Source organism: Malania oleifera, chromosome 9 (genome assembly GCF_029873635.1).
Source record: "Malania oleifera isolate guangnan ecotype guangnan chromosome 9, ASM2987363v1, whole genome shotgun sequence".
In the NCBI taxonomy this organism is placed as follows: Eukaryota; Viridiplantae; Streptophyta; class Magnoliopsida; order Santalales; family Ximeniaceae; genus Malania; species Malania oleifera.
In genome coordinates, this window is record NC_080425.1 from 6,792,319 (window position 1) to 6,810,896 (window position 18,578).

Genomic DNA, 18,578 nt, shown 5'->3' on the forward strand with positions numbered 1-18,578 from the left:
ATTCTATGATAACTGTATAATAAACTGGTATGAATATTTCCCTTACCTTAACTTCGAAAAGCCCCTATAAAATTTTGGCTCTATATCCGCAGGGTTCCTAACTCAACATCCTAAAAACACAATCCCCTAGAACAAAACATTAATATTTTCTTACCTACAACATTTCTTATAACCGGGAAAAAGGCAAATATTGAATAAAATGCCTTACCTTGAGATTGGGACAAATTCCAACCCAACTTTTCTAGCGATCAGCTCTAGCAGACTTGTAGAGAATCTCACTAGGAGCATCATGCTAGCCTCAGATCTTCGATCCGAGGAGAAACGGGCTCGGAAACGAAGAAAGAAGTGAGAGAGAATGGTAGAAAGAGAGAGGGACACTGAAAATGACAAAATATCCCGGTTTCCCGCTATTTATACTGCCAGATTCATCGACGAGACACGTCACCTCGTCGATGAGTCTTTCATTAAATTCGTCGACGAGTCCCTGCATTCGTTGACGAAATTCAGGTTGCTCCATAACCCCTCTCAGTATTTTCTCGTCGACGAGGCCCTCTATTCATCGACAAATTTCCTTACGTACTCATCAACAAAGCCCTGTATTCGTCAACAAGTTTCCTTATGTACTCATCGACGAAGCCTTGTATTCGTCGACGAGTTCTGGAAATTCCTTGAAATTATTATTATCTCCAAAATGCGATGTCGTCGGCGAACGCAAACCTACGGCCTCTTTCTATTTCAGTTTCCATTTTCCTCTCTCTTAATATTTGAATATCAATATTTTTCGGGTCATTACATTCTCTCCTCTTTATAAAATTTCGTCCTCGAAATTTACTATATGTGTCCCATCAATATACTTCATCATTCTATAGAAGAAAAAGGGTCTACTTATTTTATTACTTGCCCTCACTTGTGGCGGAGGAATACCGTGGTTACATATTATGTTCTGGGAGATTACACATATAAAACCAAAAACTATCTACTAGCTAAAACCTTATACATGTACCTGCAAAAGAAACCTATCTAATTATTATGCTTTACCTGAGTACCTCTATACCTCTTGGAACAACTGCGAGTATTTCTGTCTGATCTGCTCCTCGAGCTCCCAAGAAGCTTCTTCTATAGCGTGATTCCTCCACAAAACTTTTACTAACTGTATTTTTTTAGTACGTAAAGTCTAAACTTTCCTGTCCAAAATCTGTATTGGTACTTCTTCATATGCTAATGAATCTTTAAGCTCTATCTCTGCATAGCTAATGATGTGAGATGGGTCTGGGACGTATTTCCGTAATATGGCAACATGAAACACATCATGAATATGAGCCAAAGTTGGCGGTAAAGCTAGCCTATAGGCAACTAACCCTATTCTTTCAAGTATCTCAAAAGGGCTAATAAACCTAGGGCTCAACTTGCTCTTCTTTCCAAACCTCATAACTCCTTTCAATGGAGCTATCTTCAAAAATACTCGATCTCCCACATCAAATTCCAACTCTCGGCGGCAAGTGTCTGCATAACTTTTCTGCCGACTCTGTGCTGTATTGATTCTTTCTCTAATTAATCGAACTTTGTCGGACGCCTGTTGTATTATCTCAGGACCCAAAACTCGTCTTTTACCTACTTCATCCCAGAAGAGAGGAGAAAGACATCTCCTGCCATATAATGCTTCGTATGGAGCCAGGCCGATACTAGCCTGATAGCTATTATTATAAGCAAATTCCACTAACGGTATATACTGGATCCAACTACCCCCAAAATCAAGCACATAGGCACGAAGCACATCCTCTAATATCTGAATTGTCCTCTCAGTCTGACCATTTGCCTGGGGATGAAAAGCAGTGCTAAAAGCTAACTACATACCCATAGCCTCCTGAAAACTTTTCCAGAATCGTGAAGTAAACTGAGGATCTCGGTTCGAGACTATGGATACTGGTACTCCATGAACACGAACTATCTCCTGAACATATATCTCTGCCAGTCTGTCCATGGAATAACCGATTTTAATAGGAATGAAATGAGCAGTCTTCGTCAAACGATCAACAACTACCCAAATTGCATTCAATCCATGCCGCACTGGTGGTAACCCCGTAACGAAATCCATCGAAATGTAGTCCCACTTCCACTCCGGAATAAACAACAGCTGCAACTGTCCTACTGGTCTCTGGTGCTCAACTTTAACCTGCCGACACGTCAAGCATTGCTGAACAACTCAGTTATCTCCCTCTTCATTCCACTCCACCAGAAATACTCTCGTAGATCCCTATACATTTTAGTACTGCTGGGATGAATTGTGTCTAGGGATCTATGAGCCTCCTCCAGTATAGTCCTTTTAATCTCAGTATCTGCAGGAACACATAGCCTAGTATGGAATCGCAGAGCTCCATTATCTGATATGCTGAACTCCTCACCCTGACCATCACGTACTCTAGCCATCACTGTTGCCAACTCTGTGCCATCACCCTGAGCTGCCTTAATCCTCTCGTAAAGTGTAGGCTGAACCACTAAGCTGGTAATAACTGCCTGAGGACTCTGCTCCACCAATTCTATACCGAGCCTCTCCAAGTCCACCAGAATCGAGTGCTGAATCTCCATAGTTGCCAGTACGGATCCCCTTGATTTCCTACTCAAAGCATCTACCATTACATTTGCTTTTCCTAGGTGGTAGCTAATCGTGCAATCATAGTCTTTAATAAGTTCTAGCCACCTTCTTTGCCTCATATTCAATTCTTTCTAAGTGAAGAAATATTTCAGGCTTTTGTGATCCGTGAAAATCTCGCACTTTCCACCATATAAATAATGCCTCCAAATCTTTAGAGCATACACCATTGCAGTAAGCTCTAAATCATGGACAGGATAATTTTTCTCATATTCTTTAAGCTGTTTGGACACATATGCAATAACCCTACCGTGCTGCATCAATACGCACCCAAGACCCTTCAAAGAGGCATCACTGTATATCACATAACCATCCTCCCCTGATGGAATAGCCAGTACTGGAATTGAAACTAATCGCTACTTTAACTCTTGAAAACTCTGCTCACAGTCGTCAGTCCATTCAAATTTTTCATTTTTTCTCGTAAGTCATGTTAATGGACCTGATAGCCTGGAGAAACCATCCACAAAGCGTCGGTAATAACCTGCCAATCCCAAAAAACTCCTGACTTCCTGAACATTTCCCAGCCTCTCCCAATTCACCACTGCCTCTATTTTACTTGGATCAACAGATACACCTGCTTTAGAAATCACATGGCCAAGAATAGTAACCTGCCTTAACCAGAACTCATATTTCTTGAATTTTGCATATAATTTCCTTTCCTTTAATACCTGCAATACCAGCCTTAAATGACGCTCGTGCTCCTCATAACTCCTCGAGTATACCAGTATATCATCAATAAACACAACCACAAGCTGATCCAAATACTAGAACCCCCGATTCATTAAATCCATGAAAACCGCTGGTGCATTAGTCAACCTAAATGGTATCACCAAGAACTCGTAATGCCCATATCTGGTACGAAAAGCGGTCTTCGAAATGTCCTCTACTTTGACTTTCACCTGGTGGTAACCTGACTGCAGATCAATCTTAGAGTAAACCTGGGTCCCCTAGAGTTGATCAAATAAATCATCAATCCTAGGGAGAGGATATTTATTATTGACTTTCAATTTATTTATTTCCCTATAATCGATGCACAATCTCATGGTTCCATCTTTCTTTTTCACGAACAAAACTGGCGCACCTCAAGGCGACACACTGGGCTTGATAAAATCTTTATCCAGCAATTCCTGTAGCTGATCTTTCAGTTCTTTCAACTTTACTGGTGCCATACAATACGGTGCTTTAGATATTGGTGCAGACCCCGGCAACAAGTTTATAGTGAACTCAATCTCACGGTCCGGTGGTAAATTAGGCAATTCTTCTAGAAATACATTTTGAAATTCCCTCATTACTAGTATGTCATCTTGTCTCAATACTTCTTTTGGAAATTCTTTTATATATGCAACATACCCCTGACAACCCTCCTGTAATAGCCTCCTCACCTGAATAACCGACACCAACTGTGACGAGGCGCACACACGTGAACCCGTAAATCTAAATTCTGGTTCACCCAGGTTTGAAAATTACTTCTTTCTAATGGCAATCTATGCTAGCATGATAAATGGCTAACCAATCCATGCCCAGTATGACATCAAACCCTTGCATATCTAGGACCACAAGATCGGCTAGCAGTACTCTCTCTTGAATACTTACTGGAAAATTTCGAAGTACCCTCCTGCATCTAATCACAGATCTCATTGGTGTGCCCACTGACAATTCTATATCTAATGGTTGTGTCTCTATTCCAGCTATTTTCACATATCCCACCGATATAAAAGAGTGCGTGGCACCTGTGTCAAACAAAACAATCATTCTATATGGTAAAGCAGTAAGAGTACCTATGACCACGTCTCCAACCGTCTTAGCATCTCCTGGTGTCAACGCATAGACCTTCGCCGGTGCAGTGTTCCTCTGCTGACCACCGCGGGGTTCCTGATATCCACCTCGAAATGGTTTGGAAGTCTGTGCATAATTTGACAGCAGCTGACATGATCGAACCATATGACCGGGTCTCCCGCAGCTGTAGCAAACATTCTCCCCAAATCAACATTCACCCGGGTGTCTCCGTCCACATCTGGCATAAGTGGCAGGAGGCTAACAGCTCTAAAATCCCCTATGCTCTACCATCTGTCTCTGGCCTCCACCAAATCTACCTCCTCTCCAAGGGCCTCGGCTGGGACCCGCCTGAAAACTCGAGGGCGCAGCCCTCTTTTTCTGACTCTATGTCTCCGTCTCTCCAAATAGGCCCTGTCAACCAATTCTGAAAAATCCTAGATCCTCAGTACCGCCACCTGCCTGTAAATATCACGCCTTAAATTTCTCTCAAACATTCTAGCCTTCTTTGCTTCATCTGGGACAATATAATGGCAGAAGCGAGAGAGCTCAATAAATCTTGTGATAGTCAATGACCCCTAGGACAGACTCAGAAACTCCTGTACTTGAACCTCTCTGACTGAAGTCGGATAATATCTACCAAAGAACATGTCCCTGAATCGGGCCCAGGTCATCTGCACTGGTATAGCTCTCTGTTCTTCCAACAACCTGGCGGCTACCCACCATCTCTCGGCCTCCCCCGCCAACCTATGCATAGCATATAAAACTCTCTGCTCGTCGGTGCAATGGAGTACTGTCAGAATCTTCTCCACCTTCTACACCCAATTCTCCGCAACTGTAGGATCAGTCGCTCCAGAGAAAGCTAGCGGATTCATCTTCATAAATTTCTCTATGGTACATCCCTGAGCTGAGGATGGACCTCCCTGCTCTCTAGAGCTCCGCACTATCTCAGCCATAACTTACTGAGCCACACTGCTTAGCACATCATCTGAATCCCCACCTACTACGCCAGAAGGACCCGCTCCATCATCCCCACTGGCATAGGCGCTATTGTCTCCTAGGTCCATCCTGCAAACACATAGAACATCGTTTCAAATTCTATCCTCCTACAGACCCAACTTATTCAACTAAAACTCCAAATCCTCTATTATTTATCCCTCTTGCTCCTAATCCCGAAATCCACTCCTGCAACCCAAACATATGACTCGTCAACAACTATGGTTTTCCTGGAATCGTCACCCCAGGAAAAACACAAAAACAATCACGAAATCCTGTATTCAAATCACAGAACAAAACCTCAAATCTTTCTCCTATATTCTGGTATTGCTTTCCGCTGCACTCTAGAGTCTACAGAACCTTGCAACCTAGGCTCTGATACCAAATTGTAACGTCCTCAAAATTTATACCATTTTTTATATATATATTAATAAATATATATCTGTGTATTCACATCCATCCCTAAGCAACGGAAACACATATCATACAACCATTCACATATATACTATACAATACAAGAATCCAGGACATACAAACTTTAGTCATACAAAAATACCCCTCCAACATCATCTACTCAAAATTATACATTGCTATGTCAAAAACTCACCCTATAACCACAGTAATCAAACGATACTCTATCCGCGAGCCTGATCTGCTCGCCTAACTAGTTCACCTAAAAAATGTTAGAGTAATGGGGTGAGTCAACGCTCAATAAGTGGAAATATGCTATTACTAGTGTGTGACAACCAAGTTAAAGATACTTTTAAAATAGTAACTGAACTGTAATGTAATAAATCATCTGTAAAGCATATCTTTCTTTCATAATTTAAAATATATTGTATCGTCTGTTTTTTCTACTTTTCATATTGGTAATATCATACTATACTCATTATATACTGTAAACTGTATACATATATACATAAATGTGCTTTACCCCCTGGGACTCTGTACGTCATGATTTGACCCCTCATGACAGGGTTGTGCGGCCCGTAGGCGGGACTTCGTCTGGTCGGCCCTCCAAATAAGTCAAAATACTCTACACTACCTCAATCCAGCCAAACTGCATCCTCTCTTAGGCGCTGGACTGGCTACTACCTCGTCTAACCGGCCCCCTCTACCCAGTGTACTAGGGAGCTGCATCCTCTCCGAGCACAGTTAGACGGTACCCACACACTATCTGAGATATGTGGTTGCACTCTATCTGTATCTAGCAACGGTACCGTGTTCTGTAATCCATATCTATATTGTATCTATCTGTAATCTTTCCACAGGGATCTGATACTATATACATATATACATATATATACTCTTTCACTGTTTTTGCCATGTTTCCAAAATTACCATAATGGTGTCTTTTTGTATTGTAAATAGTATAAACTCTGTATACTGTATCTGTAGCATCTTGATGCTACCTCTATAAATATATATATATATATATATATATATATATATATATATATCTGTATCACCGTCTATATTCTCTATTGTATACTTTGTATGTTATGGTAATAGGAGACATGACATACTAAACTCTGTATATACTGTTCTATATAAAGCTATGATATAAATACTGATCTGAATAACACTGTATACATGTATATGTGTATATATATATATATATATATATATATATATATATATATATATGTATGTATGTATGTATATCTCTGTTTCATGAAACTATTCGTATAAAAGCTGTGTATGCATGTATATTTCTCTATATAATTTCTCTGAATATATATCTGTATTTGCATTTCTGTATAACTCCATACACTGGGAAAAACTATATAAACTGTATATACTATCTACTTTCATGCATTCAGTATAATATGATATATATACATATATATATATATATATATATATATATAGATATTATAAAAGCTATATAAATTGCTTCGTCATATAAAAGTCTACTTAGGCTACACAGCATTTAAACTCATATTCTATGATAACTGTATAATAAACTGGTATGAATATATATCTATGAAATATCTGTTAACTTTATTAAAATTCCTAACATAACATATTTCCCTTACCTTAACTTTGAAAAGCCCTTATAAAATTTTGGCTTTATACCTGTAGGGTTCCTAACTCAACATCCTAAAAACACAATCCCCCAGAACAAAACATTAATATTTTCTTACCTACAACATTTCTTATAACTGAAAAAAAGGCAAATATTGAATAAAATGTCTTACCCTGAGATTGAGACGAATTTCAATCCAACTTTTCCAGTGATCAGCTCTGGCAAACTTGTAGAGAATCTCACCAGGAGCGTAGTGGTAGCCTCAAATCTTCAATCCAGCGAGAAACGGGCCTGAAAATGAAGAGAGAAATGAGAGAGAATTGTAGAGAGAGAGAGAGAGAGGCACGCTGAAAATGAAAAAATATCTCAGTTTCTTACTATTTATACTGTCAGATTCATCGACGAGACACGTCACCTCATCGACGAGTCTTTCATTAAATTCGTCGATGAGTCCCTGTATTCGTCGACGAAATTCAGGTTGCTCCATAACCCCTTTCGATATTTTCTCGTCGACGAGGCCTTATATTCGTCGACGAATTTCCTTACGTACTCGTCGACGAAGCCCTGTATTTGTCAACGAGTTCTAGAAATTCCTTGAAATTATTATTATCTCCAAAATGCGATGTCGTCGACGAACGCAAACCCACGGCCTCTTTCTGTTTTTGTTTCCATTTTCCTCTCTCTTAATATTTGAATATCAACATTTTTCGAGTCGTTACAACCATGACATTCACTCTTTCTAACTCTGCCACGAGCTCCTCCCAAAATTCTCAAAGATACCACAAAGTATATCTACCTTTCCGAAACCAATCAACTGCAATTCACGAGTCACTTTCAATAATCTCATTAACATAATATTCACGTTTACACAAACGAATTCCTTCCCTCATTGCTTTTAATTCAACACTATTATTTATACCATTGCCAAAATAACTTGAAAAAACTGCTTTTACCATGCCATGGCAATCCCGAATAATTCCTCCACCTCCTAAAGTACCAGGATTGCCCCTACAACTCCTATCACAATTAAGTTTTATCCACCCTACTGGAGGTTTAACCCACAAAATAATTTTTCCAGGCCTGTCGCAAACTCCCTGATGCTTAATTTGAAACTCATTCAAAATCTTAATGTCCGACTTCTTCAATTTTTGAAAAGAATTGGTGCTCTCAACAATAAAACGAACCCAAAATCGAACACTTCTCCACATCTGATCTGCACTTTGATAAACTCCTTCCATTCTCGCTTTACATCTTCGATTCCAGAGGCACCACGTAATCAAACATAGAATCAACCCGATTAAAATACCTTTAATAAACGATTTTTGAGCATAGTGGAACCAATTTGCCATTTTGTTTTTATAGGGAAGAGATAGTTGGAAAGGAATCCCCAACGCCACATAGCCCGATGCCAAACCTCTAAAGCCACCTCACCTAAAGAAAGAATATGATCAATATTTTCCTGGCTTCTCTGAACGCAGCAATCACAAGCCGAAGCCATCAATATTCCTTTAGTTTGAATTCTATCATCTACAGCCAAGCATCTAAACCAGGCTCTCCATAAACACATTGAAATTCTTCTGGGCAATAAAGAATGACAAAGCCAGTCATTCCACAAAAAAAATTATTAGTTATGCTCCTCACTGCCTCCCAAGCCATTTTTGTAGAAAAATTACCGTCCGAGGTAGGCTTCCAGACAAAAATATCCTGCCTACTTTTACCCGCCGACACCTAATGCAAAATTATCCTTGTTTTATCAGTACCAACCAATTCCCATACTAAATCAGAGTTCCAATTATTATTTAGCCAGCAATCCTTAATACATAGTTTCTTGTTCAAAATATCCTTAGTGCTCACAGATAACGGGCCTGATGACAGCCACCTGTCAAACCAAAAAGAAGAGTTCCCACCTCTCACCAAAATTTTAACATTATCCATAACTTCTGGAATGGTGGCCATAATTGATTTCCCAAACCGAGAGTCATTTGGTCTCCCCTTTCTTATTAATAAATTATCATTTCTGCAATGTTTAGTTCTGAAAAAACCTGCCCTTAGATTGTTAGAAGTGAGCAATCTGAAGGCAAATTTCATAAGAAGAGATTTCTGAACTTCCTTAAGATCTCTCAGGCACAGACCCCCTTCCGAGGTAGGTTTACAAATTTTCCCCCAAGAGCGCCAATGAATCTTCCTTTTATCTTTCACCTCTCCCCATAAAAAAATTGCATTCTAGTGCTTATTGTGTTGGGAATTAACACGAAATTCCCTGATCCTGTGAGAAACAAAAATAAAGAAACAATCCACGCCAAATAAAACAATTACATGCACAAAACAATATTTACGTAGTTCGATAATTTTGCCCACGTTCACAGAGTTGCAGAAATTTCATTATTATCAGGAAGAAAAAATACAGAGAGTGCGTCGTACAATGATTTTCTCTCCTGCTCTCAAAATGACGCCTAACCTAATCACAAAAAAAAAAAAAAAAAATTCGTTTTATATGCTACGCATAGGGTTCCGGCACCGAATTGCTTAAACCTGATTAGGAAAACACCGGATTTATTCAGACCCAGTTAGGAGAGCACCAGATGGTTTAGACCCGGTTAAGAAAATCAGGTACACCTTTCTAAGGTATGGTTGTGTAGGTTGGGGTCAGCCTTGTGAATTTGACTTGGGGTATTCTCTTACCCAGTAAAGAGAGAGTGTTGTAATTAGTGTTGCTTCACCCATAAGCGAACAATTAGTGGAATATTCTTCCTTGTGAGTTTGAAGCGGGGACGTAAGCAGTATTGGTCAAACCCCGATAACAAATACTTGTGTTGTGCTTTATATTTTCCTACATTTTTAATTTTTTGTATTTATTTAGTTATATCTTAACTACTGTGAATGATTGAGAAATACTAAAATTACTTTAATTGTTTAAATATATGCTCAGTTAAATTTTTATGATTATTGGGATTGTAAAATACCCCCCCCCCCCCCCCCCCCCTCCTCTCTCGGGCACCAATTCTAACAGGTATCCTAAAAATAAACATTATAGGATGTAAAGGGCTCTTTAAATTACCAAACTAGTGGGGCAAAAATCATTGAAATTTATTTTGGTGCGGGAAAACTGTGAAAAGGGCCGTCCAAATTTGGCAACCCAAACATTCAAAGGATAAACCTAAGAAGTAATTTATTTTTTTTTTCTTTTCATTTCATGAGTTTGATGTTAAAAAAAATGTGAATTTTTTTATTAAAAAAGTAATAAACAAATAAATAAATAGCCAAAAAAAAAAATTGAATACAGAAAGGTCATATAACTTTTTAATTGAAGCTTTTGCGTATTCCGTGGTCCGCTGCAACTGATAGCAACTGTTCTTGACTGACGGACACAGGCGCCTTCCGCCGCTCACCCTGAGAGCCCGCATATAAAAAGTCTTGGACCCCTCTCTCACTCGTCTCTCTCTCTGCTTCTCTGATCGATAAGCAGAAGAAGAAAAAGAAGAAGAAATAGCAGGGGAGCGGAGAGCAAGAGCTCCCCTCCTTTGACCCAAGGTAGTGAAAACTGAAAGCTTTTCTGGGTGCAAGTTCTTTGAACGCTCACGATGTTTAATTAAGCATCTTCGCTAGCTTTGATTTCATTAAACTCTGTTTACAGCATGTTTATGGACTGTTATATTGTGTTTTGTGTTTTTAAGCTTTTAGGGTGCATGCATTTGTTGGGTTTTACATTAATGTTTGCTCTGTGATTTTGAGTTTGGGTGCATGAGTTGGGATTTTCGCATCTCTCTCTCTTTCTCTCTCTGGAGTTCCACTTTGAACCAGTCTTATAATTTAGTCCGACTTTTGTTTTGATTTCTCTTATAATTTTTTTCTTGTCGGTGGCCTTCATTTTTTTTTCCTAGCGATTTTATATGGTTTTATCAGCTTTGGTATTTCGCAGAACTGGCATTAGTTGATAAGATCGTTAAACTCAACTGGGTTTTTTGTTTTTGTTTTTGTTTTTGTTTTTTTTGCCATTTCTTCTTTCCCCTATTTTGAGACTTTCGATCATTCGTTCATCTCGGTTCTCTGTATCGGAACCATGCTCGTTATCCAACAGTCGTTGCATGCATGATCATAACTTCAGCTTGCATTGCAGTTAAAATCATTTTTCTAGGTGTGTGCTTAATAGAAATCTTCTAGTTATGAGTTAATCTTCAGGGTTCATAAAAATTTGGGAGTTCTATAGGTCTATGCCTTGTAGTGTTCAGATTCAAAATGGGCTAACTACTATTTGAGGGGTTTTAACCGGTTGTTTTTCAATTTCTGCGACAATTTTTAATTCCAGTGGTTTTCGTCCTTGAATTATGTATGTTTTTTCCTTTCAGTTGGCTTAACAATTTAAATTATTAGTTCAAGCGCTGATGATTTTTTATAAAAATTCACATGGGTCCTGCAGGGTTGATTGGATCTTTATGAGTGTCGATCTGCAACATCTGTCGGTGGGCTGAGAAACAATGCCAAGCCAGCTATGGTTTGCACTGCTAATGATCTACTGGCATGGAAGGATTTTCCTAAGGGCCTCAGGGTTCTTCTTCTTGACGAAAACAGCAGTTCTGCTGCTGAGATGAGATCAAAGCTTTTGGAAATGGATTATATTGGTTAGAGAGTTTGCATTCAACTTTTGTTCTTGGTTTTTCTCCATACAAGTTCACTTTCCTGAACTATAAATTTGGTTTCTCTCTTTTTCCATTTCATTTTAAGCTCTCTAGCCATATTCATCTTCATTGTTGGCTCATAGGCATCTTATTATGTGATGTTGCTCTTAAAATTTAAATAATCCATACTTGAATATCTAAAAAAAATTGAAGTTTTGGAACCTAGTCGTATACAACTAAGAACCAAACTGGCTTTTGCAGGAATTGATTTGTTGCGGTGCCCAACTGTTTAATGAATAGGGTTTTTGAAATAATGAATGAAAGCAATATGTGCATGTTCCTAATCACATTTGAACTTTTGTACCATCATTGATATAAAGCACTGCATAATTGGCAATGCACATGGTGGAACTACTGTTTCTTTTTGCCATTGTCCGTTTGACATCTTTCTTCCCTTCCCCTTTTATACAGTTTGCCCACTTTTTAACATCTTTTCTGAGTTTTATTCTCTTTTAGATCTCATATTTTTGTGAACTGAAAATTAGACTTTGTTGACTGTGGGGTACACAAAACAATGAAAATATTCAGTTGTTTTTTTGTGTTTTGTGATGTTGCTTGATGCAATGAAAACTCTGTAATGTGCATTAATCTTTATCTTTTGGTCCACTTGGAGGCACATATGCCTGACCTGCACACGGTTTGGGTAGCCCATCCCCCATTCCTTATCCCTTCCAACCCGCCGAAGGTCAGAACATGAGAGTCTAACCTAGCAGTCCCATTCTTTAATCATTGGGGTGTCTCCTATTGGATATTTATTGCACGTTATCAAGTGTGCCAAATCAGATTAATCACCGAACATGTTCAGTTTTCTGAACTTAAAATGACTATCAAACAGAAAATACTACATATTATTTACCTCCTTTTACTTTCATAATATATTTAATGGTTCCCAAAATGTTACCTAATTTTTTGTCACTAATCTCTCTCCCTCTCTCTCCCTCTCTCTCTCTCTCTCTCTCTCTCTCATATTTGTGCATGTATCTGTGCATATATTTATGTTAACTCCAGTATGCCCCTTGCAGTTTATACATTCAGTAATGAGCATGAAGCTCTGTTGGCTATTTCAGATAAACCTGAGAACTTCCATATTGCTATTGTAGAGGTAATGATGGATAACAAAAGCCCTGGATGTATTTTATATTGCTATTGCAGTAGTGTGCCAATTACTGCTATCATGCTAATAATCAAATCATAACAGCGAATTAATCTGCAGCATTCTCCAATCTTCTTAATTTGGATTTTCTTTGAAACAATCAGGGCCTAAATGCAGTATTTTGTTGTTCCTATATGTATTCTTTTTTTGTCACAGGTGAATGCAAACAACAGTGATGGGATTTTTAAGTTCCTTGAAACTGCCAAGGAATTACCCACCATTAGTAAGTACTGAAACCTTTTTGTGGCCATTTTATTCTTTATGTAGGACATGGCAGTGGGCCTTCTGTGTTTTGAATTTTGTTTAAGTTCTTGTGTCATTCTGCAGCTTGGTACTTGCTTCTCAGGCAAATCTGTTTTAGAGAATAAAAAGTCAACAAATGTATAATTATAAATTACTAACACAATGAAAGAAATATGATAAAGTCTCATACACACAGACACACACACATATATATATTTACAGATTTTAACCTATGTATGTTAATATTCTGTGTACAGTGACATCAAACATCCATTGCCTACGCACCATGATGAAGTGTATAGCGGTGAGAATCATATGAATTTATTTTTTAAAAAATTTAGGATTGTAGGCATTAATGTGTATGCACATTGTAAGAGGAAGTGAGCAAGCAAAGACCTCCACACTGCATGTTTTATGTCTAATATTTTTCTGATAATCAACTGCCTTTTTGAATCTTCCAGGTTTTTTTCAAACTTTCAAATTTTGAATTAGTATCCAAGAAAATTGAATTGTGCACAAAATATTCATGCTTCAGTAGCATTTCTTTGAACTTCTGGCAACATTATCTCAATTTTGATGAGTACTTTTTTTCTTTTTTACTAAAGTCATAATGTCAGCACCTTGATTGCAATTGCATGCATGATATCTACTAATGCATGTAATTTTCAGCTTGGCGCAGTTGAGTTCCTCCATAAACCTCTTTTGGAGGATAAACTAAGGAATATTTGGCAGCACGTTGTTCATAAGGTCTGTGTTGTTTATGGTAACACTGCATTTCAACATCTTAACAAATTGGAATATTAATACTGTGTAGTAAATTTCTGAGATTGTTAATTCTAGCAGGCATTTAATGCTGGGGGAAGCGTTCTGTCTGAATCACTAAATCCTGTCAAAGAATCCATGGTTTCGATGCTACAGCTCCACTTGGAAAATGGAGAACCAAAAAATCAAGTATCTTTAGAAGTAGAAAGAGCATCACAGGTTCATGAAAACAGCCATGAACGGTCTGGAGGAAGTGATAAGTACCCGGCCCCTTCAACCCCACAATTAGAGCAGGGAGGTAGATTACTGGATGATGGAGATTGCCAGGATCAAACTAACTGCTCATCGGAGAAAGAGATTGGAGATCAAGATGGGGAATCTAAATCTGTCGAAACTACTTGTGGCAATTCAGTTGCTGAAGGAACTGTTCAGGTGGGCCTGCCTCAGAGATCAGGAGAGATTGCAATCAAAGAGGAGGATGATTCAGCTTCTGATTCCAAGAATTTGAGTAATACGTCTCTTCATCCGCAAAGTAATGGTGCTGTCAATGACTTTGGTGGTGAGGCTGAAAACTCCACTAAGGCATCTGGTCTCCATAATTCTAGTGGGACTAAAGCCAATAGGAGGAAGGTCAAGGTAACTTTAGTTTATGAAAATTTTCACTGCGTCTCCTGAAGAACAACTCTCAAAAGTTGCCCAATGCTTCTTGTGAAAGAAAATATATAACCTAATTGTAATGAAGCATTTTCCTTTGTGAATGTTAACAATCTTGACAAAATGAACAGTTTCCAAAATATTGCAATTTATTTCCCTTTTTGATTCCTACAATTCATCCTGCCTGAGTGAAATTGCCAAGTCCTCAAAAACCTGCAAAATTTGTCCTTGTTAGGGGCCTGTCCAAATTTCTCAGACTTACAAGAATAACTGAATTTTGGGCTTGCTGTTCACTGAAGATAACCTTTTTATATTACGCTATCTTGGAAATGATGATAATTTGAGATTCTATCTATATCACAATAAATCCCAATTTTCTGCATTCTCAGGGTATTATGAGTTTTTTTTTTTTTTTTGCAAAACAATCATATTGCTTTCTATTTCTTCTTTTCCCTACATTGCTCTCACTTTTTCCCAGATGATGAAAGTGTTGCTGATTTGTTATATTTTCCTGATGAATTACTGATTGTTTCTGGAGACTAAATTAATTCTCAAATTTGAATTTGGCTTTGCAGTCTCTGGTAGGCTTGGCCAGTGTTCCAGCTTTTTTAGTACATCTTGACAAGCATGCCACTGTAATTGTATGTTTTGTTTGTGTTTCAGGTAGACTGGACGCATGAACTGCACAAAAAATTTGTGCAGGCAGTGGAGCAACTGGGCGTGGATCAAGCCATTCCATCTCGAATACTGGAGCTGATGAAAGTGGAAGGTCTCACAAGGCATAATGTTGCAAGTCATCTTCAGGTTGGTAGGGAACTTGCAGTTTAATACTCTTTTAGCCTCCATTTATCTGTGGAAATAATTTACTTAGCAAAAAAAATTCTGCATTAGTTGGTTACCAATTTGGACAAGTTGATCTGAAGTGAATTTGGTAGGCACTAAACTTGTGTCATAGGAAATATTTCTGAATCATAGTATGTTCTGTTTCGTTTTAGGGAACCATTATTAAAGGGGTCTGGTGTTGATTCTATCACTTTCTTCCAACAGAGATAGAGCCATGTGTCTTTCTATAGTTATTAGTATTAGTTGAATGCCACAAAGCATCAGTTTTTATCTGAGGGATTGGTTCCATTTTTCCTATTGCAAAACTAGAACTCAGAGCTCTATTTGGATGCCTGATAAACTACTCTCTCTCTGAGCTAAATGAGTGACTATTTTGACAAGCAGAAATATCGAATGCATCGGAGGCACATTTTGCCCAAGGAAGATGATCGGAGATGGCCAAACCCTAGGGATCCGATGCAAAGGAGTTATCATCATCCGCATAAACCGATCATGGCCTTTCCTCCATACCACTCTACTCATGTGTTCCCAACGGGCCAGATCTACCCTGTATGGGGACAGCCCAGCAGCCAACCAACCAGTGTCCAGATGTGGGGCGCACAAGGCTATCCCGCTTGGCAGCCGATAGAAAGTTGGCAGCATTGGAGCCCTTATTCAGGGGTAATGTTTGTTGCCTTCAATTGAGCTGTCTTTTTTTCTTGAAAACGAGATGGGTGATGGTTATGTAGAGTTGCATCTTTAACATGTGTAGCCATTTGATGTTTCAGATGCATGCAGATGCATGGGGTTGCCCTGTGATGCCAACCCCTCATGCTCCATGTTCTAACTTCCCTCAAGTGAGTAATACCGATTATCAACCATGACTTATGTTCCATTTGTGCATTGAGACTGTTTCTGTAAATTGTGATGCTTGTGCAAAGAAGACTGTATTTGCAGTATGGTAATACTGTGAGTGAGATGCACTAATGACTAACTCCATGTTTGGGAACTTAGACTTTTGAATTTGAATTTGAATTTGTGTGTATTTGGACAAATGGAGTACAAAATCATATTGAATTTTGTTCAAATCCAAGAGCCAAAAATCTGTTCTCCTAGCATAACCAGATGCTGCATTTGGAATTATTGATTTTAAACCTTACATTTAAATTTGGGTGAATTTGAAGAAATTTTAATATAAATTTATATTACATTTTATTTAAAACTAGTACAAATTCAAATCTCCATTTGACTCGACTGATTATGCTTCGTAGGGTTTATGCCCTTTTCACATATGGCTAATTGAAAATGCAGAATGCAACTGGATTACAGTGTACCAATGTAGTCGAAAATGGATGCGGCATGCCTCCTTTTGACCTTCACCCGGTAATACACCTTTAAATTACATGCTCTTAATTTTAATATTTATATTTTCTTCGCGAGATGTTCTCTCCAAGAATTCCTTTCAATCATTTCTCCAATCGAGCTCTAGGGAGCCGCCAACTCAAACTTTTAAGATTCGATTATTTGTTAAATCAAATATATATTTAAGTAGGCATCTGTATTGAAAATCATCCAACTAGATGCCTTGGAAATAAAATTCAGTGTTTGGATTATATTATAATTGTAGTTGCACTGCGTTCTTATGTCTGATTTGTGTCTCATCGGCTAGCATTTGTTCTTAAAATTGAAAATAAACACGAAGAATGGTGCGTGCATGTGTTGCAGGGAGAGGAGGCAATAGACAAAGTAGTGAAAGAGGCCATCAGCAAGCCATGGCTGCCCCTCCCCCTCGGCCTCAAACCTCCGTCCACCGACACCGTCCTCGCCGAGCTCTCCAAACGCGGCATCTCCGCCGTCCCTCCCTACACCACCGCCTCCACTCTCCCCTGACCCTTGATCCCTCAATGATACGCCGTCTCGCTCTCCATCCTACAAATCCAAGCCGTTGATTTCCGGAGACCGCCCTCTCCTCGCTAGGCGCCACACCACTGGATTATTCCCATGTGCCATATTATCATCTCCAATAAAGTGGATCTCACGCGCCGTCGTGGCGATCCTTCCCGGTCGCATACAAACAAGGAAAGAGGACGGCCACAGCAGGACGGAACGAACGGCGGAGAAGCAGCCAGGTACACGCTTTTAATACCGCAATTTAAAGCTGTGGTTGTAAGTTGATCATTGGGTGCGATTGCGTGGTGTAACGATCATCGGGCGGTGATGGACCGCTGTTTAATTTGGGGTTGTTGGGCGGGACCCACTTGTAGAAATGGATAATGGTAACAGGGAGGACCCACGCCTTGTGAGTTGCAATTTGCAAATAAAGTTGACGAACAGGATTTTGTGGACATGACATGTCACCTATCTCTAGGAACTTTTACTGTGCTTGCCGGCACAGGGAGTATGATGCTCCCCTGTCGACACCTCCGCCTGTTTGGTGGTGGTGGTGGTCTATATTTATCAATTGATATTGGATATGAGATTAATTAATTTTTTTTTTCTAATAGGAATAAGAAATACATGTAAGTAGGGGTGTGCAGTCGGTCCATTGGTTAATTAACTGGATTTTTTTGGTTAACTCCCCATTATATCTGAACTGACCTATTTACATTCCTTAACCGAAATTGAAATTTTTGTTAATTCAGCTAATCAAATCAAATTATAATTAATTATGAAAAAAAATATGATTATATAATTTGTATGCTTTGAAAATTCAACTTAATAATTTATATTTAATACTTAATTAATTACTAGGAATTTATGTATTTAGGGAATTGTGGCAATCCTAAATCATATAATTTATATTTAATTATTAATTAATTA

At 38.7% G+C, this 18,578-nt stretch overlaps 1 protein-coding gene across 2 annotated transcripts; it reads left to right on the top strand.

Moving 5' to 3' along the window:
• Nucleotides 1–10,794: 10,794 nt before the first annotated feature.
• LOC131163883 (two-component response regulator-like APRR2) lies at nt 10,795–18,103 on the top strand. Of its 2 annotated transcripts, none has more exons than XM_058120689.1 (12): nt 10,795–10,979; nt 11,866–12,067; nt 13,147–13,226; nt 13,434–13,500; nt 13,778–13,824; nt 14,190–14,267; nt 14,361–14,918; nt 15,600–15,740; nt 16,164–16,439; nt 16,547–16,615; nt 17,070–17,141; nt 17,484–18,103. In XM_058120689.1, the coding sequence occupies exons 2-12, from the start codon at nt 11,938–11,940 to the stop codon at nt 17,646–17,648; spliced, it is 1,683 nt and encodes a 560-aa protein (XP_057976672.1). In that variant the 5' UTR covers nt 10,795–10,979; nt 11,866–11,937; the 3' UTR covers nt 17,649–18,103. The 2 variants fall into 2 exon arrangements, with proteins under 2 accessions (XP_057976672.1, XP_057976673.1); XM_058120690.1 differs by having other exon boundaries at nt 14,364–14,918.
• The last annotated feature ends 475 nt before the right edge of the window (nt 18,104–18,578 follow it).